We start from the raw sequence: 24,641 nt of genomic DNA, 5'->3' as shown, positions 1-24,641 counted from the left end.
TGGCCATCTTTAGTTTGTCTATCCACAGAATATCAGAAAGGTAACAACAGAAAAGCATACTGGCAGACTGTGAGAAGTCTGTAGCTCATACTGGGTAGGACATCATCTTTTGTTTGGACATTTTTTAATGGGCACTGAGAAAGGAAACTAATTAGGACGTAATTTTATTATTTAGCCTTTTCTGTCACATTTTGAATGTCTTTTTGTCCAAACTATGCCTATCATTTTAAAGGCCCTTTCTATTGTATTTCACAGCACTGTTAACTCCGTGACCGCCATTGAGGATGATAGACGTCCAATCTATTTTGACCGGGAGGGTCGAATGCACATTGGTTTGATGACAGTGAAACATGTTCACTTCATGCTAGACGTGCCAGTTGAAATAGATTTGATGTCTACCACTGTCAATGGCAGTACACGAGTAAATGACTTACACCAATACAAAAATATACATACACATGCATTATGTATTTCATGGGCGTATTTCCTGTTTAATAATTGCTTTTCTCCCTGTCTATGCAGGTAATTGCTCCTTCAGGCAAGTGGCTAAATTGCTTTGTTCTTATTTGTAAGCGCCGAAGCGTATTCTAAGCGTACATTTGGCTTCAGCGTGATTCATTCCAATGTCGAGTGGAGAATCATGTTAATTACATCTCATGGGGGAGATGATTATAAATTGAAATTCTTTACACATCTATTTTTACATCATTCAATGCCTGCTTTGAACTCTGATGACATGCGAAAGTCTACTGGTAAAACATGATAAATGTTTTATGTTTAACTCAAGACAATTGTTGACAAATAGTCATTTTTTAGTGCTAATTTCCATCATAGATAAAATAATTTTATCATCATATTTTCTTTTTTGAAATTTTATTTTATCATGTGTGTGTTATTTAATTGTTTTGAGGTGTTGTATTTCAATTGTCAGCGGGATTTGAAGCAAAAACACCAGTAAAAGATTTTTAAATCTTGGCATCAAAGGGGTTAAAGTACTTGGGAAAGAATTATGACAAGATCACCATTAGGCAAGGCAAATTTATTTGTAATGCAGAATTCAACACAACGTAATTCAATGTGCTTCAAATCACATTTAAAAAATCATGTAAGTCACATGAAAATAAGCACTGTTAAAAACAAGTATACAATCAAATTGGAAACAACACAAGTCATACATTGCACATTTAATAAGTAACAATTGTGTTTCCATCTAATACAATTTTTAAAATATAATACTTAAATTTAATCCAAAATGTTCTTCTCTTCTGGTGGTGATACTTTTATATTTTTTCACTCTGCAGCAATCAAACCGATGTCATAGTGCCCTCTAGCAGAAGCCATCCTGAATTGTCGCATATTGAAGGCAATGCATGCATACATTTGATTGTGGTTAACAATTTCCCCCTGATTACATTAAAATGTCTTTGAGTTTGAATGGTTGTTCAGCTCTTGCACCTGTGTCAAACTCTAGACCCGGCTGCCAGATCCGGATTGGACGTCAATAGCCGTCAATGGCAGTAAAAGCCAAAAAAAAATTCTTCTTAGATTTATACAGCTCTGAATCATAGAGATCCCAAAAAAGCTTCACAGAAAAACAGTTGGGATTTAAATATTGACATAAAAACATTCCACCACATCCTTTTATGTGGCCCGCAAAACTAAATCAGGTGTTAAACTCACGTTTCTTTCTAAAATGCAATGCACATGTTTCCTCGAGAGAAAAAATTATAATATTTGTTAAAAAATTGAGAAAAAGACATGTTTACTTCTTTCATTTTTATTCATGTTGCCCCATTAATTTTGCATTTCATTTATACTCCCAGGGTTTGTGGGGGGTGCTGAACTTGGCCACTTTGGATATGGTGACCGGTAATGGAAATAGAAATATATTTAAAATATAAAAATGAGAATAATTACTGGATTTTTATCACTTTTTAATACTTCTCATCTCATCTCATTTTCCTCATTAGGGTGGCGGGGGTGCTGGAGCCTATCCCATCTGACTCTGGGCCAGAGGCAGAGGACACCCTGAATCTGTGGCCAGCCAATCACAGGGCACGAGGAGACGGACAACCATTCACTCTCACACTCATACCTAGGGGCAATTTAGAGTATCCAATCAGCCCACCATGCATGTTTTTGGAATGTGGGAGGAAACTGGAGTACCCAGAGAAAACCCACGCAGGCCCAGGGAGAACATGCAAACTCCACACTGGTGGACCGACCTGGATTTGAATCTCACAGGCCCCACTGTGAGGCCGACGCGCTAACCACTAATCCACCTGGCCGCTCGTTAAACATATACTGATAATTATTAGTTAGTGTTTCACCCTCAGATCTGAGCTATAAATGGGTGTTCTGTATTTTCATTATTTTAGTTTGCAGTAATAAGATGATATAATGAGTAAAAATATTCAAAACAAAACAAAAACATTATTTTGAGTCATTAAATTTGACCCAAACCTACATCCACCACAATTTCATGCTTACTATGATTTTCTTCTAATCTGCAAATCGGGGATTAGGTATATTAAATCTTTTGCATAGTTAGTGTGACATGAGCACTGACCATTTCAAAACTCTTAATCTCTTTTGTTGTGGTTAGGGTTTAATATATTTGAGTAGCGTTAAGCACATTATCGCTCGTGGCTGGGAGGTTTGAGACATTTTGCTCTTTTTCATATCATTTCTGGGGTGACGTAAACTGAATTTGAGGTTGGGATCATTTCACACGGAGTGAAAAAAACACGTTCAAATATGCATGACAAAAAGACATTTTGCGTTGGTGATTCCAAAGTGCAGGAAGGCTTTTCGTTTTGGACTGTAGGAGGGAGGGGGGTATACCTAAAGAAAAGCCATATATAAAATGGGTAGAATCTTAAAATTCAACAACTGTGAGGCAGATGGCTTATTTCATTCTATCATGACATGACTTATTCTTTTTAAATCTGATGTCTTTGTGAGTTCATCCATCTAATTCTCAAAATCAAGTTTGTCTTAGCAACTTGAATGAAATTTGTCAAATTTCCAAAAATTAATCAATAAAGTAAGATGATCAATGCTTGGTTTATTACCTAATATTGATCAATATGTGGCAGAAAATTACAAGAGCAAAGTTGCTTTTTTCAGTCATTTCTAACCCCAAATGTCCTTCTATTCTGTGTCAAGTTTGAAATAAAAGATCAGCAGATCTACATAATTGACTTGTTAGGTATTACTTATTTATCTTCTGTACCACTCATCTTCAGGAAAAGGGCCGTGGGGTGCTGGAGCCTATCCTACTGAACGAGGCTAGGTCAATCCTCAATTGTTTTCCAGTCAATGTTTCTTATTTGGCTGGAAAAAATATATATTTCCATGAATGAATATTCATCCAACAACAACTCAACATCATGTTTTCGTCCAATGAGCTTTGCCAATGTCATGTTATCTTCTGCTAATATAAATTATTTAGTGTTATTTATTCAATATTTAAATGCCAACTGCTTTTCTATGACGCTTTTTTGATTGCTCTATGATTTAGAGCTGTATAAATCCAGGATTTTTTTTATTAGGCTTGAGTTGGCATGAGCCACCTTTAAGTGCCATTGACGGCGATTGGCGTGTAATTCATTTTGCACGCCCGGCGCAGTGAAAACGGACTGGACGTGTATCGCCGTCAAAGTTTGGAGTGAGTATGTGTCTTGTATATAGAGAAAAAGCGTTGTTCGGTTGGTCTTCGGATTCCGAGGCGCCTCCAATGGAATCAAGCGCGCTCAGGTTAGTGGACACGCCCACAGACGGAGGCATACGCGCACACCAAGATCGGCTGCCCAGACAGCTGCCTTACCTTCGCCCCTTTGGGACTTGAGTTGAGCCCCCGCTTTGCTGGACACGGACGGACGGACGGAAGACATACCTGAAGAAAGAAACTCTACCTGTGAAGAGTCAGCCGGCGATTCACCAGTTGTTTTCCTCAAAAAGGCGAGTCCACTCCATTAGCTTCCATTAAAACACATGATCAAGTTTAAGGGGGGAAAGTATGTTTATAAGACGATCCTTTGCTATTGCAGCTGTAAGAAGTAGCTTTTGTATTTAATTGAGGCTAATGACTTAGTGAGATAGAAACCACACCTTTGAAATAGAATTTTCTGAACCGCTTTATCCTCATTATGTTCGCGGGTGGTGCTGGAGCCCATCCCAGCTGACTTCGGGCCAGAGGCGGGGGACACTCTGAATTGGTGGCCAGCCAATCGCAGGGCACAAGGAGACAAATTACCATTCACGCTCACACTCATAACGAGGGGCAATTTAGTGTCCATTAAGCCTACCATGCATGTTTTTTGGAATGTGGGAGGAAACTGGAGTACCCGGAGGAAACCCACGCAGGCTGGGGATAACATGTAACCACATCATTACTTTGAAAGAAGTAAAGAAAAAAAAAGTATACTAAAACACTGACTTTAAAAAAAATGTTTATAAAAATGTATACTAAAACGATGTGTGGATACTAAACTAAGAATTACTTGTTATAAGATAGATAATTTGGATAAAATAGAGAAAACGCTGTAATGTCATTGCAATTGGAGGCAGAGCCGCAGAGCCATAGCATGCTCTGCGGACGTCATGGGAACAAACGCCGCAAGATGTTAAGGATAAATAAACAGGAGAACTGAACAGAGAAACACACACCAGTTGCGGTAAGTGTGAATTTTGGAAAAGCTTTGAATTGTTGAATATGCGTCACAAAATTGTGTTGGCTACGCTGAATGTAGTTAATGTGGCTCTTTGCGCTCATTCGAGAGCAAAAAGACTGGCACCTCGATGCTGAACAGGCATTTAAACAATTGAAATCGGCAAAACATGTTTATTATCATATAAAAGATGTAAATGTTTATGCAGTCTTGTTTAACTTTCGTTACAAAAGACAGGCTTTAATCTGTTATCATAAATCACCACTCCTCCTTCCGACCTGAGTCCTCACAAATAAATTGTAAAATTTCGGGTCTGCTTCGGGTGGCCCAGTGGACCAAGTAGTTAGCGCGTTGGCCTCACAACTCTGGGGTCATGGGTTCCAATCCAGGTCATGTCCATCTGTGTGGAGTTTGCATGTTCTCCCCGGGCCTGCGTGGGTTTCCTCCGGATACTCCGGTTTCCTCCCACCTTCCAAAAACATGCATGTTAGGCTGATTGGACACTCTAAATTGCCCCTGCCCCTAGGTATGAGTGTGAGCGTGAATGGTTGTTTGTCTCTTTGTGCCCTGCGATTGGCTGACCACCAATTCAGGGTGTCCCCCGCTTCTGGCCCGGAGTCAGCTGGGATAGGCTCCAGCCCCGCCCGCGACCCTACTGGGGATAAAGCGGTCAGAAAATGAGACAAGACTTTTAATCAGCTTAAAATGAAGAAAAACAGAAATACAATCTGCATGTTTTGCCCACCAATAACACTTTAAAATTTACAAATAACATTAGTAACAAATAAAACTTTAATAAATTGCCTATACCGTTTTAACTAAAATCAAAGACATGTTTTAAAGTAAAATAAAATAAAGTAATAAAGTGAATAATAGCAGTTGTATCTCTTTTTATTGAAGCATTTTTTGATTAAACTGACTATATATATATATATATATATATATATGTGTGTATATATATATATATATATATGTGTGTATATATACAGTGGTACCTCGACATACGATCTTAATCCGTTCCGGGACTGAGCTCGTATGACAAGTTTCTCGTAACTCGAGGTAAAGTTTCCCATTGAAATGAATGGGAAACAAATTAATTCGTTCCAACTATCTGAAGAAAACACCAAAAACAGGATATTGGATTGGAAAACATGTTTTATTTCTTATAATTCACCATCTATTAACAAAGTAATAAATAACGAGTGGTTTGATAGTAATAATGTGTTTAATAGGAGTAAAATTAGACACATTTCGCGGAGGGAAGAGAACAACACACACGGAGGCGGAGGGGGGGGGGGACAGTTCGGGGTGACTTTCTCCACGGCAACATTGCACTCTTAAACGAACAAACAAATTTAAATTAACTTGGATAACTAAAAAAACAGACACTCAACCTTTAATGTAACTTCAAACAAAACTAAATTCTAAATTAGTTGTAATCTTTTTTACCTTACTTAGTTCTACGGGTTGACACCACCTGGCCGCTCCGCGGAAGTCTTCAAAACAAACGCATCAAGCGTTGTTTGTTTTTGTCTACCCTTCAAAATATTTCGATAATGTCGAATACAAATGTCATCATAATACGATGATGCGCGACCACTTGCCAGTTTGTCAGGGTGAGTCTTTTCAATAAAATCCGAAACCTCTTGCCACTTCGCGAGCATGTTTTTGATATCTTTTGTAGCCGCCTATTCCACCGCCTCCTCGCTACTAAGTTCCGGCAACAAATGTTCACGCTCCTGTAGGTCGATTAAATCCTGTCCGCCTGGGCATTTTTTCCAAAAAAGACCAGTTTCATCGCAGTTGAAAACTTGCTGGGGGGTGTAATTTTCCTGGGCGATAATCAAGGCAAATGTCTTAATAAATTCCACCGCAGCTTTCGAATTGCAACTCGCCGCTTCTCCGTGTCGGATTACAGAGTGTATTCCAGATCGTTTTTTAAATGTTTCGAACCAGCCATGACTCGCTTTAAATGTTTGTGAAGTTGTTGAAGGCTCTCCTTTCGTTGATATCAAATCTATGTAAATTCGGCTGGCTTTTTCACAAATTGTAGACTCGGCCAGGCTATCTCCTGCTAATTGTTTATCTTTTATCCACAATAAAAGAAGGTTCTCCATCTCGTCGTGAATGTCACTGCGCCGGTGGGAAATGATAGATAGTCCTTTGGTCGGCCTCTTCTCCTTAATTGCGTCCCTCTGCTTAAGGGTGGAGGATATGGTTGACGTATTCCTCTCGTATTGCCGAGCGAGCTCGGTAACACGTACCCCACGCTCATGTTTTTCAATTATTTCGCGTTTCATGTCCATTGTCAACGGTCGCCTTTTCTTAGCAAAACTTTGCCGATCCATTGTAATACGTATTGTTTACCTGGTATGTAAATGTAGACCAAGTGGGGGGAAAACGCGTGTGGAAATGCAAAGTCCGCCCACCAGTGCTCGTAGACATATTTTTTACACGAAAGAGATGCAAAAACAAAAAAATGCCATGGCGACCTGGCTTGGTCGCATCATGAAATTTTGACCGCATCACGGGCGAATTATTCGATCGAAATTTCCCCCGTAAGACGAGCATTCCGTATGACGAACGGTCGTATGACGAGGTACCACTGTATATATATATATATATATATATAAAGAGAATATTGACAATTAACTCCCTGAATGCCATTGGCAACAAGAAACATCTAAATGATTTAAACTTGGAAGTACTTGACTGTGAAAGCTCATCATTCAGATGATTTCAGACCTTTCCATTAGGGGCAACTGAACATTTGTTCATTCGTCCCTCCCAGTCAAAATAGATTGGACGTCTAGTGCCGTCAGTGGCAGCCAATGACTTAAATGAGTGCACTCTTTAACGGATTAATTTTAAAAGCACAAAAGCAACAGGACTCTTCTCCACACACAAAAAGGGTGAAATATTGCCTCAATGGTCTTTCTATAGCGTCATTGGTTGCAAGTCAAAAATATCCAGCAAGTAAGCAATATTTGACTTAAAAACTGATAAATAAATGACAGTAGTGCCGTTGTCATTTTAGATCATCCATTTGATTGTAATATCATTCTTAAAATTCCCTATTGGAGAAACAATGACGAATCATTGTCAAGTAACTGGCATAGTGGTAGTAGATTCAAAGAAAATATGTTTTTGGCTTGCAAAAGTGGAAAAACAGCTCAATGTTGTCTAGCAGTTCAGTCAAGCGTGTTTTCATTTCTTAAATTCTGAGAATCTCTTAACTTCCTTAGCTCATCCTGAGGAAGCTGAAAATCTTTTCATTTAAAACTATGTCACCTATATATAACAATAGTCATTCTCATCAAAATGTTATCAGCAGGAATCACATAAACCTCCAAAATCAAAATTTTCACACTGACCTAATGCCACCAAAAGTTAATGTCTGCGGACCTTGAACAAATAATAATAAATAAGTAATGTAATGTTTTTAATTTGATAATTTTATGACTTTTATCCAAATATGACTTAATTCTCCTAATATTACATAAAAAAAAATGTTGTGTTCACACAGACTTTACATCGGCAAAAGTTGATGCCCTCAAAACCAAATAACTTCCGGTTCATGTTAGAGAAAAATAAGCAAAATAATGATTGTTTCACAATTGGAATCTTGTAATAGTATACAGTGGTACCTCGAGATAAGAGCTTAATTCGTTCCGGGACTGAGCTCATATGTCGATTTACCTGTAACTCAAATGAACGTTTCCCATAGGAATGAACTAAAAACAAATTAATTCGTTTCAACCATCTGAAAAAAAACCCAAAACAGGATATTTGATTGGAAAAACTTTTTATTTGTTCTAATTCGCCATCTATTAACAAAGTAACAAAAAACTAGTGGTTTAATAGTACTAAAATGTGTTTAATAGTACTAAAATTAGACGGATTTCGCGGAGGGGAGAGCGAGACGGACAGAGAGAGGCGGGGAGACTTTTTGCACGGCAACGCGCTCGTAACATTGCATAAACAAATTTAAATGAACTTGGATTACGATGCACACACACTCAAAAATAAGTTTAATCTAACTTTACTCTAAACTTAATTCAAATTTTGTTTTAAATTTTGATACCTTTCTTGGCTCTATTTGCCCCACCCCCACCCTGACTTTCAGATGCAACCAATTGAGGGTTGTTTGCTTTTGTCTTCCCTTCAAAATATTCCCAAAATGAGGCACACAATTTCCTCACAATAGTATAACGCACGACCACTTGACAACGAGAAGTACTATACGTATGTATACTCCTCGTATTGGCGATCACTCCGCCATTCGCACTGACTAATGGGGAAAAACACTGAAAAAATGCAACGCTCCGCCCAGTGCTCGTAGAGACATCACATGAGGGAGTTGCGACCAGAAAGACAGTGCCCATGATGTTCTTATGAGCAGCCTCTCACGTCCGCTGTATGCTCATATATCAAAATTTGTCTCGTATCTCAAGAGAAATATTTGCTCGAAATTTTACTCGTATCTCAAATTGCTCGTATGTCGGGGCACTCATATGTCGAGGTATTACTGTAATCTATAATTTAACGTTCACCATATTTTGATTTTAACCTTGTAATAGTTCAATTTTAATATCCTTATATTCATATTCATTTTTCTCTCTGAATATTACATTGTTTGAATTCTTGCAATTTCCCGCGGCACACCTGACCATTGCTCACGGCACACCAGTGTGGTTGGGAAACACTGCTCTATACTGTTTACAGTTAAAAGCAATGAATCTTGTGACATGGAACAAAAGGATACTTTCTGAGCCTCAGGCTTGTTGCTACAGAAGACAATCCTCTGAAAACCACATTACAGTCTTTTTACATTAGTCCAATTGCTTTAGATTAACGACCGTATGCGTGTATTTATGTACTGGAAGGCACTCTGCTGACCATCACACTCTTTCAAAGAGAAAATTCTAATTTGTTTGAGTGAGTTGAACATGGAAATTGTGAATCGGAAAATTACGGAGGGAAAGACTTTCGCTATCTGGTGGATGTGTACATCCTTGATGAACAGTTGTTAGATAAGAGCGTGTCTGGATGGCTACATACTTTGACCCTACATGCAAGTTTATGAGCTGTGACGATTTACAGTACTGTTGCTAATATGTGGAAAAGTGGTTCATTATTTACAAGCTAACGTCATGGTTTGGGATGAACCTGTTGTATGAAACACAGATATTGTAGAGAGCCAGTAGGTCAAACTTTATTTGATACTTCTGCTTTCATGCCAGGAGCAGATGTTTTTCTCAATGATTTCAGCAGAATTGATTTTTCTTATCTCATTTGAACTGGCAGTTCCATTTCAAATGGATTAGATGTCGATTGCAGCCATTGTAGCAATGGTTTCTTTTGGCAGGCTGCAAAAGGAGGGCCGTCGGAATTCCTCAATGATCAAATGAATCGATCACTATTTTGATGGTTAATTCATTTGTTTTTTTATTTGTTTGTATTCATTATTTTTCTGTACCACTTATCATCGCAAGGATTGCTGGAGCCTATCCCAGTTGACTTTTGTCACACCATGAATTTGACTTTTAATGTTTTTATTGATCTATTTACTTGTTTTTATTCATTTTTATTTAAATAAACAAAAGAAAAATAAATAGTCTGTCATTTTTCTCTTTATGTGCACATCTTTTTGTTTATTAAGTAGAAAAACAAAGTACAAAACGTATGGACGTGGTTGAATTATTTTATGAAAAATATTTTCCCATTCAAAAAGACCTCAGGATTTTTAAAAAAATCAATTTTTAATATATATTTTAATTTTTTCCTCATTAAAAAAAGTTAAGTGTTTTTTTAATATTTATTATTTATTAATTGAAAAAAAGAAAAAGATGAATAAACATTCTAAAACTAAAAATCATGGAAAGCTCAATGTCCTCTTTTTTTTTAATTAAAAAATGTCTCTGGTTGTCACCTGTGAGTTCATATAACTAGCATTATTTCGACATATGGATCCTGTTTTTAATGTGAATTGCTTTTGCTTTTAAACACCAAATCATTCTGTCTTGGCTGTGACTTAACATTCAAAAGACCTTTACCAAATGTAATGATTCCACCACAGACCTGCCTTAAACGCCTCAAATTAGCATTAAAATTGCTTTAAAATGTTAAAAAAATCATTCAACTATGTATATATATATACTATATATATATTTATATATATATATATATATATATATATATATATATATATATATATATATATATATATATATATATTTATATATATACTGATCGTACTATCGCCTTTTGACTGTAATTTGACTTGGATCTGAATGTAAAAAATAGATTAACCTATCATCTGCATCATTATAAATCCTCCCATATACGGGCGTACTTGCCATGAGTCATCATGACAAATGCCTCAGTTGATATGTTGTCTCATGTGTACTATCTGCTAGGTATTTAGTGTAGAAATTGACATGACATTAAACGCGACCCGTCGAGATAGATTTGACAATCGTCACATTACTGTCGACTTGGAAAAATTCCGAAGTCGTCTATCACCAAGCAGACATCCAGAAAGGATGCTGCATCCTTTATCTGATCAACTTTAAGGCTATTGGACTGACAGACCATTGGATGACTCTGTTGAAGGTGTAAAAATATGTTGCCGGCCAATTGGGTCAATTTCAAAGATCCCCATGAAACCTGGTGACTATACAACGGCCATCAAGTGAGCGCTACCGAAGCTGATTAAAGTAAGAAGCTTTTATGCTCAGAAAAAAAACAGGTGGAGTCTAACTAACCTTAAGGGATGACCGACAGGTGACAGCTCACTAGGGAGCCACTCGTAACATTGAAATGGTAGGTCATATTCTATTGATTTCTGACAGATTATATTATTATTATTAGCCTCAAAGATTATTGCAAGTACACGAAACAATGATTAACTCGTTGGCCAGCACCGAACCATGAGAAATTAATCAGATTTGCTCTAAAATTTGAGTTTTTACATTGATCACTTAGTAATCCTGGCATAGAAACACACTCAAGAAATCAATCAACGACTTTCCTTTTGTTATGACTGCTCTAAAGGAGCATTTTTCACATTTTAAATATTTATTCAATGGCCCTATTCTTTCAATAGCATTAAAGAAACATTTTTCGAAAAAGCTCAAACACATTTTTTAATGGTTAAAATTAAAAAGAGGGCAGCCCAGTGGGGCGAGTGGTTAGCGTGTCGGCCTCACAGGTCTGGGTTCAAGTCCAGGTCGATCCACCTGTGTGGACTTTGCATGTTCTCCCAGGGGCCTGCGTGGGTTTCCTCCGGGTACTCCGCTTTCCTCCCACATTCCAAAAACATGCATGGTGGGCTGATTGGACACTCTAAATTGTATGCCAGCCTTTGCAATAGAACTATATTGGATGTCTATACCTTCCAATGTCAGTGAACGGGTTTATAAGGAAATCCCCTGGAAATGCCTCAGGATTAATAGGAAGTGACTGGAAATCTACAGGAAATGACCCATGCGAGAGCAAAGCAACCCCCACGCATTTTCCCCAGAAATGTCCTTTTTACTTGTAAATTTGTTTTCAACCGATGGTACTTCATTTGGAGCTTACTCCTATGTTTTACAGTGATTTGATATTGGTGAGGGGGCGGTAGAGGAGGGGGGGGGGGTGTTTGGGGTGGGTTCATCCTTGTGATATGTCTCATGACTAGGGAAAGCTCCCGTTGCTGCGGGCCAACTTTCCCACAGAGTTATGAAAAGTCTGTTTGTTTGTGTTGACAGATTGAGCAAGGATGGTGGGGCTGCTGCTCTGTCTGCTTATGACATCAATTGGCTGCAACACACGACAACAACCGGACAGCCAATCCAGGGTCGGACAAGCGGCAGGTGAGACCTAGCATAGCAGGGGGACAAGGGAGGGGGTTGCGGGACCATTGTGTCTGTCTGTTTGTTACTTAGCAAGCTACTTCCTTGGTCACCAATTCAAGGAGGAGACAGGTCGGCATTGTCGTTTGCTGAAAGATGGAGAATTATCATCTTTTTCAGACTTTCCTGCGAAAAATAAATATACTTTCTGTACCTGGTATTTTATTTTGAAATTGTCGGGGTAGAGTTGCTTTCCCATTGGTTATCTCCCAACACCTTGCAGGTCTTTTTTTTGGCTTGAGGAAAGCTGCCTCTCTATGATGCGGGAACCAAGGTCAGCGTGCTGTAGGTGGAGGTTAGAGCCAGCCCGTGAAGGGTTAGCCGCTGCAGGGTCCGGCAGGGGGATTGGCCCCAGACCGACAGAGTTTGCGCAACCCTCCGACCAAAAGCCTCTTTGATCAGCTCCAGCCGGTGGTTAGTTCCTGATTGGTGTGGCTTCAACCCTCTGTCATTACATAGTTTTTTTCTTGAGGTTTTTTGAGTGCGTAACATAATTTTAAGTAGTGTGTTTAAGCATGTGTACTTAAAGGCCACTTGGAATTACCCCTATTGGAAAATTTTATTGTTTAATGGCTTAATAAATATTTTTCTTATATTTTTTCTCTTTTTTTGCAGACACATCTGCATACACATTTCATACAAAATTGGGATACTTTTCTAATGTTTAAAGTGTTTATTGGGTAGTCTCATCTCATCTAATTTTCTCAACTGCTTTATCCTTACTAGGGTCGCGGGGGGTGCTGGAATTTATCCCAGCTGACTTCGGGCCACAGGCGGGGGACACTCTGAATTGGTAGCCAGCCAATCGGTGGCCACAAGGAGACGGGCAACCATTTACGCTCACACTCATACCTAGGGGCAATTTAGAGTGTCCAATCAGCCTACCATGCATGTCTTTGTAATGTAGGAAGAAACCAGAATACCCAGAAAAAAAACACGCAGGCCCAGGGAAAAAATACAAACTCCACACAGGTGGACCGACCTGGATTTGAACCCCCACTGTGAGGCCGACGGCTAACCACTAAACCGCCGGGCCACCCTATTGGGTAATCTTAAAGCCTATATTTCTTTTACTTTTTGGCTAAATCAATAAAGAATGTGTGTTTTGACCACCATACTGGAGCAGTGTAGTATAGTTACGCTTTAACACGCAGATGTTAACCCAATTTCACCAAGCGCCAAGCAGGTGCAGTTAGATTCATCTGGCACTTTATTAGGTACACCATGCTAGTACTTTGCTGGACCTCCTTTCACCCCCCAGAATTGCTTTAATCCTTCTAGTTATTGGAATCATTCCTCCGTGTTTGCGCCATATTGACATGAAAGCGTCATGCGGTCACGGCAAATTTTTTCTGCTGCTCTGAGATCATTTGAACTTTATGCCATGGCACGTTATCCCGCTAATTATTTGAGTTATTGCTGCCTTTCTATCACATTGAACCAGTCTGGCCATTCTCCCCTGACCTTTGACATCGTTAGGGAAACTCTCGCTCACTGGATGTTTTCTTATTTTTTGAACATTCTGATTCATCATCAGTTTCTGCAGATCGCCTCGACAATGTCTACAGGCCTAAATGCGTTGCATTAGTGCCATGTGATAAACGGATTACAATTTGCGATAACAAGGAGTTGGAAAAATGTGGCTAATAAACTTGCAGTTCCCGGTATGAATCTTTTTGTTTTATTGTTTTCCCGCTGATCTTTTTTTAGATTTTCATAACCCACCATGATTATTAAAGGACACGTTTAGTTTTTCTTCAGTTGAAGCCATTGGTCAGGAAAAAATATTCTTTAAAAATTTGTACAAATTTTGTGGTGAAAAATTGCTTTATAATAATCCTTGAACCAGTTGCATTAAGCTTTCTAATACATTTCAGCAATTCTCTCAAAACATTTTTGCAGACTTTATGACCACTCAGGAAAAAATAGACAAGATTTTAATTTAAATCATCAGAAACAATAGAAATTGTTCTTGTATTTTTTGTTATCGTTTTGAGATTTTTATCTTATTCTTTACCAATGATGGCAATAGACATCCACTCCATTTTGAAATTGAATGGACTTTTTTTGTCCTCAATTCCAGGTTGGATTGGATTGGATAACTTTATTCATCCCGTATTTTCGGGAAATTTTATTGTGGCAGTAGTAAGAGGGTGATTAGACAGAACAACAAAGCAAAAGCACAAAGTACAAAGCAAATTAAAGTAAATAGGATAATTGAGAATCACCAAATCAAATCATTAAGACAGAAAAGCAGCAAAAACACAAACCAGCAAGAGTGGACGGAGCTACCGCCACCGGCTGCCACTTGAACGGCGCCATCTTGGTTGCGGTAGCTAAAACGGATACAGGTTATGAGTCAAAATGTTGTAGTCCCTGCCCTTCCTCAGGCATCAATCGTCGTCGATGGCAACCAAACAATTGGAAAATAATGCTCACTGTAAACATTGAATCCAAGCAAAATCTCTACCAAAAATTAAATGTTTAAATTTTAAGGTATGGAAAATTGTTTACATTAAATATATTTTTCATCTAGATAATTTAGCTCATTGATGAAAATAAATCAATCAATAAAAAAATACAGTTTAATTGTTTGACCATAACAATTATTTAAAAAATGTTTTTTAGAACAAAATATCACTCCAAAAACTTGACTTTGACAGGCTGGCGATGAATGATCGCTGCAAGCCTTTCCGCCTGCTTGACTCTGTGACGGTTATCTTTCTGTAATGGTGCGGTGGCCACCATGTTCCCGCCTGCTGCGGACGGCCATCAATTTCGCTCGGTGGGCCGTCTTTCTTTGCGCGTGTTTGACGAGGCGTGTCAACGGCCCGAGGTTATTCAACAAGAGCGATGTCGAAGCTAAATATTCGATGCTGAACCTCCACTAAGTGTAGGTTTCATGTCTGAGCAACTAATATGAATGTTAACGTGCATGCAGAGTATGTGTTTGACTAACCCAGTGTTTTCCAACCACTGTGCCGTGAGCAATGGTCTGGTGTGCTGCAGGAAATTGCAAGAAGTCATACAATGTAATATTCAGATAGAACAATTAATATGAATATAACGGGATTAAAATTGAACTATTGCAAGGTTAAAATCAAAATATATGATGAACGTTAAATTATAGATTATACTATTACAAGATTCAAATTGTGAAACACTCATTTTGTTGCTTATTTTTCTCTAACGTGAACCGAAAGTTGTTTGGTTTCTAGGGCATCAACTTTTGGCGACATAAAGTGTGTGTAATATTAGGAGATTTAAGTAACATTTGGAGAAAAGTCATAAAATGCGATTAAAAACATTACAATACTTATTTTTGCATCGCTTGAACTTTGTTCAGTTGTTCAGGGTTCGCAGACATCAACATTTGGTGACATTAGGTCAGTGTGAATATTTGGATTTTGGAATATTTTTGGAGGTTTATGTGATTCCTGCTGATAAAACTTTGATGAGAATGACTATTGTTAATATAGGTGACATAGTTTGAAATTAAAAGATTATCAGATGGTGGTGTCCCTTGAGATCTTTTTCAGTGAAAAAAGTGTGCTGCAACTCAAAAAAGGTTGAAAAACACTGGACTAACCTGAAGATTCCTCACCTGCAGGCGGGGATGCCGTGACAACCAGGCCTCTCATCTACCACTGCCGCTCGCCCAACATGGAGGTGTTCACCTGCAGGTGGCATCCACTCACCAAACTGACGGAAGGGGAGGAGGTCAACTACGTGCTCACCTATTCCAAAGAGTAAAAGCACACTCCTTATATTTCCGAATAGAGAAGGACAAGCAATTGTCCATTGGTTTAAAGTGTTTTTTTAATTGTTTTCACTCAGCAAAGAGCCTAAAGGTGAGTGTCCAGACTACAAGAGCGCTGGTCCCAACAGCTGCCATTTCGACAGCAGCCACACAGCCATATGGAACATCTACTGCATGAACGTCACGGCTATCACGGCGCAACAAAACTTTACGTCGCCAGAGCACTGCTTTGATGTGGCTGACATTGGTAAGTGCAGCGAAATGAAAAGATTTGAAAGCAGTAACATGAGTCAATGTAACAGATGATAGATATTTAGTGCAGTGTATGAAAGTGAATGTATATGAGCATAGAATCCCAGAATATCTAAATCAGTGGTTCCCAAACTGGGGGGCGCGCCCCCCTAGGGAGGCGTAAAGAGAATTCAAGGGGGGCGTGAAGTCATCTGCTAAAAATTTTTTTAAATAGATTATAAGAATAATAAAATCAAAGAACAAATATCTGCCATTAAATACATGCAAAATATTATTATAGCAGTCACTCCAACGGTCCAACCCATTTTCTATTAACATAGATCTGTTTTCCTGAACAATGCTAAGAAATAAATGCAATAAAATACACTAAGTTCACATGAGCAAAAGAGGAAGTGGGAGGGAGGGGGGGGGGGGCGTGCGGGTCTACTGGAAGCAAGCAGGGGGGCGTCAGGTAAGATAGTTTGGGAACCACTGATCTAAATATTTTTAAATATAATTCAGTTAGTGCAGCCCGGCGGATGAGTGGTTACCGCGTCGGACTCACAGTTCTGGGGTCGTTGGTTCAAATCCAGGTCAGTCCACCTGTGTGGACTTTGCATGTTCTCCCCAAGCCTGCGTGGGTTTTCCCCTGGTACTCCGGTTTCCTCCCACATTCCAAAAACATGCATGGTAGGCTGGTTGGACAATCTACATTGCATCTAGGTATGAGTGTCAGCTTGAATGGTTGTTTGTCTCCTCGTGTCCTGCGATTGGCTGGCCACCAATTGAGGGTGTCCCCAGCCTCGTGCCCGAAGTCAGTTGGGATAGCCTCCAGCACCCCCTGCCACACTAGTGAGGATAGAGCGGTTTGGAAAATGAATGAATGAATGAAATTCCATTTGAAGGATCCATTCTAGGAGGAAAAAAAATATTAGTATCTAAATAGTAAAAACTTGGGGAAAAAATGATTCTTATTATAAATTATGAATATCAAGTTATTTTAAAAAGAGGAGTATGTAATAAAAAATATATAAATAATTTTAAATACAATACAATTATTTTTGAAAGTTAGTTTAAAAAAAGATTTTTCTTCATTCATCGCCTATTTACCTGGGCTATCTCATCCTTCCAAATCAGAGTCCATGGCAAATGATTGGACGTTATATTTTCCGATCCCTTTCACAGTTCAGACCGAAGCGCCCATCAACCTGACGTATCAACTGATAAAGGCCGAAGGGGACGAGATAGGCCATGACGTACTGCTGTCCTGGGTCTACCCGAGACCCGGCGACCTCAAGTACGGCTGGATCACGCTGGTGTACGAGCTGCAATACAGACGAGTTAGTGAACCCGACAAGTGGAAGGTAAAAGAGGAATACAATAAGAAATAGGACTAAAGTTGGGAAAAAAATGTTCAAATTGTCACATCGACGGCAGGTCAAGAGTTCAATGCGGGAGCCTCAAGTCAAACTGCTGGGCCTTCCCATGGACGACTACGTGCTTCGGGTACGCTGCCGCTCGCACAATTACGGAATCTGGAGCGACTGGAGCCAGCTGGGGATGATGAGCATTCCTTCCCAGGCTCCAGCAGGTACAATGAACTCACTGACGGTAATGTCCTCACGTGTGGAGTTGTCTCCGTGGGGGGTGAACATGTATCGATTTGATACAAAAAGGCAAAAGCACAGCACATAAATGTGACACACACGTCGCAGGGAGCAATTTTCTTGCCGCAAGCCACTGATCAGCTGACGGAACAAAAAAAATGTTGTCAACATTTTTTTTCATATTCTGTCTAATCTTATCTTCTTCTTTTTTTCATATTTTATCTAATCTTATCTTTTTTTTCTTCATTTCTTTGCTGAAGAAGACAAACTGCTGGTGCTAATTCTGGTGACGAGCGCATGCGTCGTGGTGTTGCTTGCTATCGCCGTGCGTGTCTCGCCACAATGTGTCATGTGAGGATTTACCTTCCTTTTCGTCATGTGAAATCAAAGTCTGAGTGTGCCTTTCCCTGAAATCTTGCGTCCAACTGCTTTACCTTACAGAGTGAAAGAATATTTCTTGCCACCTATCCCAAGACCGCGCATTATTGGCATTGACTCACTTCATTTGAAGGTAACTGAGTTACAGTTTGATTTAACTAATAAGGGACAGCACATATTAATGAACATATTCATATTCATGTTAATGAACATACATATGTACATATGTAAGATTGTAGCCGAGAGCTCATTTCCATCTTTAGTCCCTTGTGTAGGTTGAACATAAACGACGACACATGCTACACACACGCACACACACACAAGTAGCACAGTTTTAGACAGCGTTGTGATCGCAATTTTGTTTGTCTAACAGCCGGGCTTTAAGATGATTGGCAGAGGTTCACGTATGTTAATTGGTATTGAATTCCAGGTATGTGAGGGAGGGACAGAGAAGGTGCTTTGGCTGAATGCACTCTTTTTGAAGGGAACTACACAGTCACCTCTAGAGCCAGCCCTTGTTGATGTGTTGGAATTTTTTTGTACAAAATCTTGGAGTGGAGGAGGAGCTTTGTGATGGAGGATTTTGTAAACTAAGGTGGAATCTGCATGTTTAACAGTATTGTCCCAGCTCAGCCGTTTGTGTGTGTGTGTTTTTTTTATATTCAACAGTTGTGGTGCGTTTTTGGTTTTCTGTCCAATACTTTCAGAGCGTGCTTATAATGGTTTCAATTGATTTTAGAGATTGTTTTGCAGGCCGATGACCAACTTGTTAGGCAGTAAGTCATGTCTGATATGATCATTGAGTCAAAATATAGTTTTGCTGACTCGGGCGTTAGATTGTTTCTAATGAACCTGAAATTGGACAAATTGAATTTAATTGTGTTTTTTTGTTATCTGTTGTTTTTAGACAAGTTGAGAGTCAAGGGTGATTCCGAGGTATTTAAGGTCTTGGACTACATTGTTTTTTTTCCCTGGATAAAAACGTTGGGGTCACTGTTATTTGTCGCACTTTTTGAGAAGTATTACATTCAGACCGTCTTAGATATGTTTAAGTGTACAGTGGTACCTCGACATACGAGTACCCCGACATACGAGCATTTCGAGATACGAGTAAAATTTAGAGCAAATAATTATCTCTAGATACGAGAAAAATTTCGAGATGCGAGAAAGCCAGGTGGCCAAGACGTGTGAGGCTGTTTATGATTATAGCGCACTGGCTTTTTTGCCGCATCTCTTTTGTGTATAACAGATATCTACGAGCACTGGGCGGAGCTTTGCATTTTTTTCAGTGTTTTTTTCCGTCACTCAGCGCGAATGCCGGAGCGATCGCTAATTCAAGACTACTTCTCGTTGGCAAGTGGTCATGCGTTATACTATTCTGAGGACATTTGTGTGCATCATTTTCGGAACATTTTGAACGGAATACAACAGCAAACAGCCCATCGAAAGTGAAAGTGAGGGTGGAGTCGGGTCAAACAGCCAACCTTTACTTTGTTAATAGATGGCGATTAGAAGAAATAAAACTTTTTTTTTCCAATCCAATATCCTGTTTTTCGTGTTTTTCAGAGGGTAGGAACGAATTAATTTGTTTTTAGTTCATTTCAATGGGAAAGGTATAAAAATGTAAAACAAAATTAGAATTAAGTTTAGTGTAAGGTTAGATTAAACTTGTTTTTGAGTATGTCTGCATCGTAATCCAAGTTCATTTACATTTGTTTATGTTATATTACGATTCACCGGTGCAAAAAGGCGTAGTTGGGATTTTTCAAGCCAGTTATTCACGCTGGGCAGCCCGGCGGCTGAGTGGGTTCAGATCTAGGTCGGTTCAGCTGTGTGGACTTTGCCTGTTCTCCCCTGCATGGGTTTTCTCCGGGTACTCCGGTTTCCTCCCACATTCCAAATACATGTGTGATAGGCGTACACTCTAAATTGCCCCGAGGTATGAGTGTGAGCGTGAATAGTTGTCCGTCTCTGTGTGCCCTGCGATTGGCTGGCCACCAACATTCAGGGTGTCCCCTGCCTCTGGCCCGAGGTCAGCTGGGATAGGCTCCAGCACCCCCCGCTACCCTAGTGAGGATAAAGTGGTTCAGAAAATGAGATGAGATGATTTATTCACACTCGTCATTGCATCTGTGAGTTCCTGTGCAGCATGTTTTTTGTCTTTCGTGTGGACATATAGAACGGCATAATCTAGGACAATTAATCACTTGATAAACCAAAGTTAAGCACTTTGTCTTTCTCCAACATTTTCCAAATGTAGGGTTAACATAAACTCTTTTATAAGGGTATAATTTTTGTCCCCTTTTTTGTGTCCTCAGAAGGGGAATTTAGAAGAAATAAACCACCACCTCAATAATTTCCACAGCTACTTCCCTCCCAGTATCATTGACAATGAAGTTTGGGAACCAGTACACCTCGACAGCATCCGTTTCACCGCGCCCAAAGAGTCACCCGGCCAGGTGACAGATGCCTTCACCGTCCCGCAAGACTTGCCCACTGGTATCCACCATCAACTCTCAACAACGTATGTGCAAAGCCCGTACTGCGTGGCACCTCCTCAGGGCTTCCCGCCAACGTCATGGCCCGTTACAGAGGGAAGTTATAGCACCATGGGGCAGCCAAGTGCACCCCCGCCGGCCCCCTCCCCCGTCAGCCCCCTGCAGGAGCTCTACAGCTGTGTGCAGCTCACAGACAGCGACGGGGTGCAGTTGGTGCCGTGCCTGCCGCCGGCCTACTGCGAGCTCCCGCAATTCCCCAAGTTGAATTCACACGAGAAGGAGGAAAATGAGGAGAAGATGGCCGAGTATCAAACCCGAAAGGAAGATGCGGCTGTAACTAATGAGAGCTACTAAGATAAAATCGCAACTGGATTTGGCCAACAAGAAACTGTCAAATAAGACCATTTTCTTTGTTTTTGTGGACTGTGCAAACGCTGGATATTTTCTGGTTCGCAGAGAAGTCAGTGACACTCGTTTGACACTTTAATTGGTAAGAAACACTGATTAAACCGTGTCCAACATTGTGCTCTCAATTGTCATGAAACTGGATTGGAATGAGGAAGTTTACAGCAGTCATCATGATGACAGAGGTCTCATCTCATCATCTCATTATCTCATTATCTCATTTCCCATACCGCGCATCCTTGAAAGGGTTGCGGGTGTTACTGGAGCCTAACCCAGATGACTTTGCGTGAAAGGCACACTACACCCTAGACTGGTCGCCATTCAGCCGTAGGGCACAGAGAGAGAGAAACGACCCTACACACTCACAATTATACCGCCGCCAGCGGGAATTGAGCCCGCAACTGCCCGCATCGAAATCAGGCGAGTGAACCTATACACCACAAGGCGGCTGATGACAGAGGTGAAAGTGCTTAATGTCATTGAAAGCTCACAACATCTGGGTGAGTGCTTCTCCAATGTATGCTATGCCAGTTCCTCCTGTGGTACACAAAAGTTTGACAGTATTAAAATTGTTAAAATAACCTTTTTTTAAATAATTCATCAAATACAGTTTCTGTATATTCAACTTAAACTACAAAAGATTGACATTCAGAAAGAATTTACTAGAAAAACTGAATTTCATTTTTCTGAAATGTTATGGTGGCGAATACATAAATCTTTTGTAAAAATGTAAATAGTCTTGTGAAGAAACGGCTTGAAGTAACCTAAATTCAGCCGGATCATAGTGTTTAGTTTCATTTGCCTGACTTCGGTGCGGACAGGCGCGGGCTCGATTCCCGCCGCTGGTGGCGGTATGATTGTGAGTGCGGATGGTTGTTTGTCTTTATGTGTGCACTGCGGCTGACTGGTGACCAGTTTAGGGTCTAGTCCGGCTTTTGCCCAAAGTCAGCTGGGTCAGGCTCCAGCAAGCCTTTCGAGGATGCACGGTATGGAAGATGAATGAATTCTAAGCAGTATCATTTTTTTGTGTTTCAACATTGTTTTCTCTATTCTCAGAGATCAAAGAATTGTGTAATTCACATTTACTTAAATTCTTTGAGCTACCATCTTTCACATGAACATAATTTATACTGTTTCTATCTCATCTTGTTGTGAAACTCTGCTCCGGGAAGCAAGAACTGACTGAGGATTGACGTTCCAAGTATTCTGTTTGTAAATCTGGATTATTTAATGAAATTAAGAAAAAAGATTCCAAACAAAATGCTGGTAGAAAGAGCGGCCTAAAGGGAGTCAATTCATTCATTTTTTTAAGCCCAAAAGGCAAATCAGTGTCAACTCATAGTATTAACTGAGTACATATGTGTTGTAATACTTGGTAAAGAAGAAAATGTAAATTATAAAAGAATTACTAATGACAATAAATGACTTTGGAGACCCATTAAGTAGAAAATAGTCTATAACAGGGGTAGGGAACCTATGGCTCGGGAGCCATATGTGGCTCTTCTGATCGGTGCATGTCGCTAACCTGTGAGGTAAAATATATACGTATTTAAATCGCTGGTGACAGAGCCGAGAAATTACTATATCTAGTAATTTTCTCACCGAAGCCAAGCACAAGGTAGCAACATAAATCCTCTGCTTTTTTTCTTAAACAATTTGGCCTAGATTGGATTAGATTAGAATTTTATTTAATCCCGTATTTGGGAAATTTCCTTGGTTGCAGTAGCAAGACAGACACAGAAGACATTGTAGACCTAGGTAAAAAAAGACTGGAGCCACACACAGGAAGTCCACAAGGTGGGGACCTTCTGCAGACTGAGACTGAGGTTAAATATGCAGAATCACTCTTTCAAGATGATCCGCGCAGTACCTCAGTAGTCATTTCTTAATGTGTCTTCAACGGTGGCCCTCAAAAAGTATTCTTTAAAGTGGAAAAGGGTTGAGAAGGTTTTAATAAGCAGACTTTGATTTATGTATTTATGTGTGATATGTATTTTATTCCAAGCACAAATGTATTGACGAGTGATCAGATATTGTCCTGTCTTTAGTGTCTGGTGATGTACAGCATGTTTAAAATCACTTTTTGACCTGCTTTTTAATATTTATTTTCTCGTTTTATGTCGGAAAACTTTTGGTTTTAATTTCAATCCATCTTTTCTGACAGCAGCTTTGGAATGTTCTCACTGCCTTTACATTTCCTTGAAAGTTCAGCCTTTCACATCCAATTGATCTGCGGGCTTCTTTGTACTTTACTATCTCTTCACAGAAATTTTGAAGAGGCTTATTGTATAGGGCAAATAAATGTGGTAACATCATCAAACGAGACGTGTTGATCCCTCCACACTAAAGTGATTGTTAACTATCATATGGTTGGCCTTAAGTACTTAACGATGCTGCATTTGGATTATAAATAGCAGACGATGTTGTCAGCTGTCAGCTGACTAACAAAGACCATCTTGTTGTGAAACTCTGCTCCGGGAAGCAAGAACTGACTGAGGATTGATGTTCCAAGTATTCTGTTTGTAAATCTGGATTATTTAATGAAATTAAGAAAAAAGATTCCAAACAAAATGCTGGTAGAAAAAGCGGCTTGAAGGGAGTCAATTCATTCATTTTTTTAAGCCCAAAAGGCAAATCAGTGTTAACTCATAGTATTAACTGAGTACATATGTGTTGTAATACTTGGTAAAGAAGAAAATGTAAATCATAAAATAATTTCTAATGACAATAAATGACTTTGGAGACCCATTAAGTTTGCTATTGAGAGCTACTACAGTGAATTCACAAATGAAAAGAATCAACATCTATTTTAATAATTTGGTAAGATTGTTGAGGGAAATTGTTAAAACAAATAGAAAATAGAAATAGAAAATAGTCTATAACATTCTTTTGAGCCTCTTAAAATCAATTTTTTCTCATCTCATCTCATTTTCTGAACTGTTTTATCCTCACTAGGGTTGCATGGGGTGCTGGATCCCATCCCAGCTGACTTCAGGCCAGAGGCAGGGGACACCTTGAATTGGTGGCCAGCCAATCACAGGGCACAAGGAGACGGGCAACCATGCACACTCACACCTGTACGATAAATAAGTACAAATTAAGAATTTATATATATATATATATATATATATATATATATATATATATATATATATATGTTTTTCATTCTATATATATATATATATAAATAA

At 39.4% G+C, this 24,641-nt stretch overlaps 1 protein-coding gene across 1 annotated transcript; it reads left to right on the top strand.

The window, feature by feature from the left end:
- The first annotated feature begins 12,451 nt into the window (after window positions 1–12,451).
- Window positions 12,452–21,732, top strand: crfa4 (cytokine receptor family, class I receptor 4). The gene is made up of 8 exons (XM_077600683.1): window positions 12,452–12,532; window positions 16,182–16,320; window positions 16,409–16,578; window positions 17,748–17,926; window positions 18,000–18,153; window positions 18,430–18,520; window positions 18,611–18,680; window positions 20,866–21,732. The coding sequence occupies exons 1-8, from the start codon at window positions 12,466–12,468 to the stop codon at window positions 21,397–21,399; spliced, it is 1,404 nt and encodes a 467-aa protein (XP_077456809.1). The 5' UTR covers window positions 12,452–12,465; the 3' UTR covers window positions 21,400–21,732.
- Window positions 21,733–24,641: the final 2,909 nt, after the last annotated feature.

Source organism: Stigmatopora argus, chromosome 1 (genome assembly GCF_051989625.1).
Source record: "Stigmatopora argus isolate UIUO_Sarg chromosome 1, RoL_Sarg_1.0, whole genome shotgun sequence".
Classification (NCBI taxonomy): domain Eukaryota; kingdom Metazoa; phylum Chordata; class Actinopteri; order Syngnathiformes; family Syngnathidae; genus Stigmatopora; species Stigmatopora argus.
Note: the sequence above shows the minus strand (reverse complement) of the source record. Positions and strands in the feature narration are given on the sequence as shown.

What these genes read in the sequence shown, in the direction of transcription:
- crfa4 (XM_077600683.1), top strand. Translation starts at nt 12,466, where the DNA reads ATGACATCAATTGGCTGCAACACACGACAACAACCGGACAGCCAATCC. An exon ending in CTTTGATGTGGCTGACATTG is followed by an intron (nt 16,579 to 17,747) that starts GTAAGTGCAGCG and finishes TCCCTTTCACAG; the next exon opens with TTCAGACCGAAGCGCCCATC. An exon ending in TCCTTCCCAGGCTCCAGCAG is followed by an intron (nt 18,154 to 18,429) that starts GTACAATGAACT and finishes TCTTTGCTGAAG; the next exon opens with AAGACAAACTGCTGGTGCTA.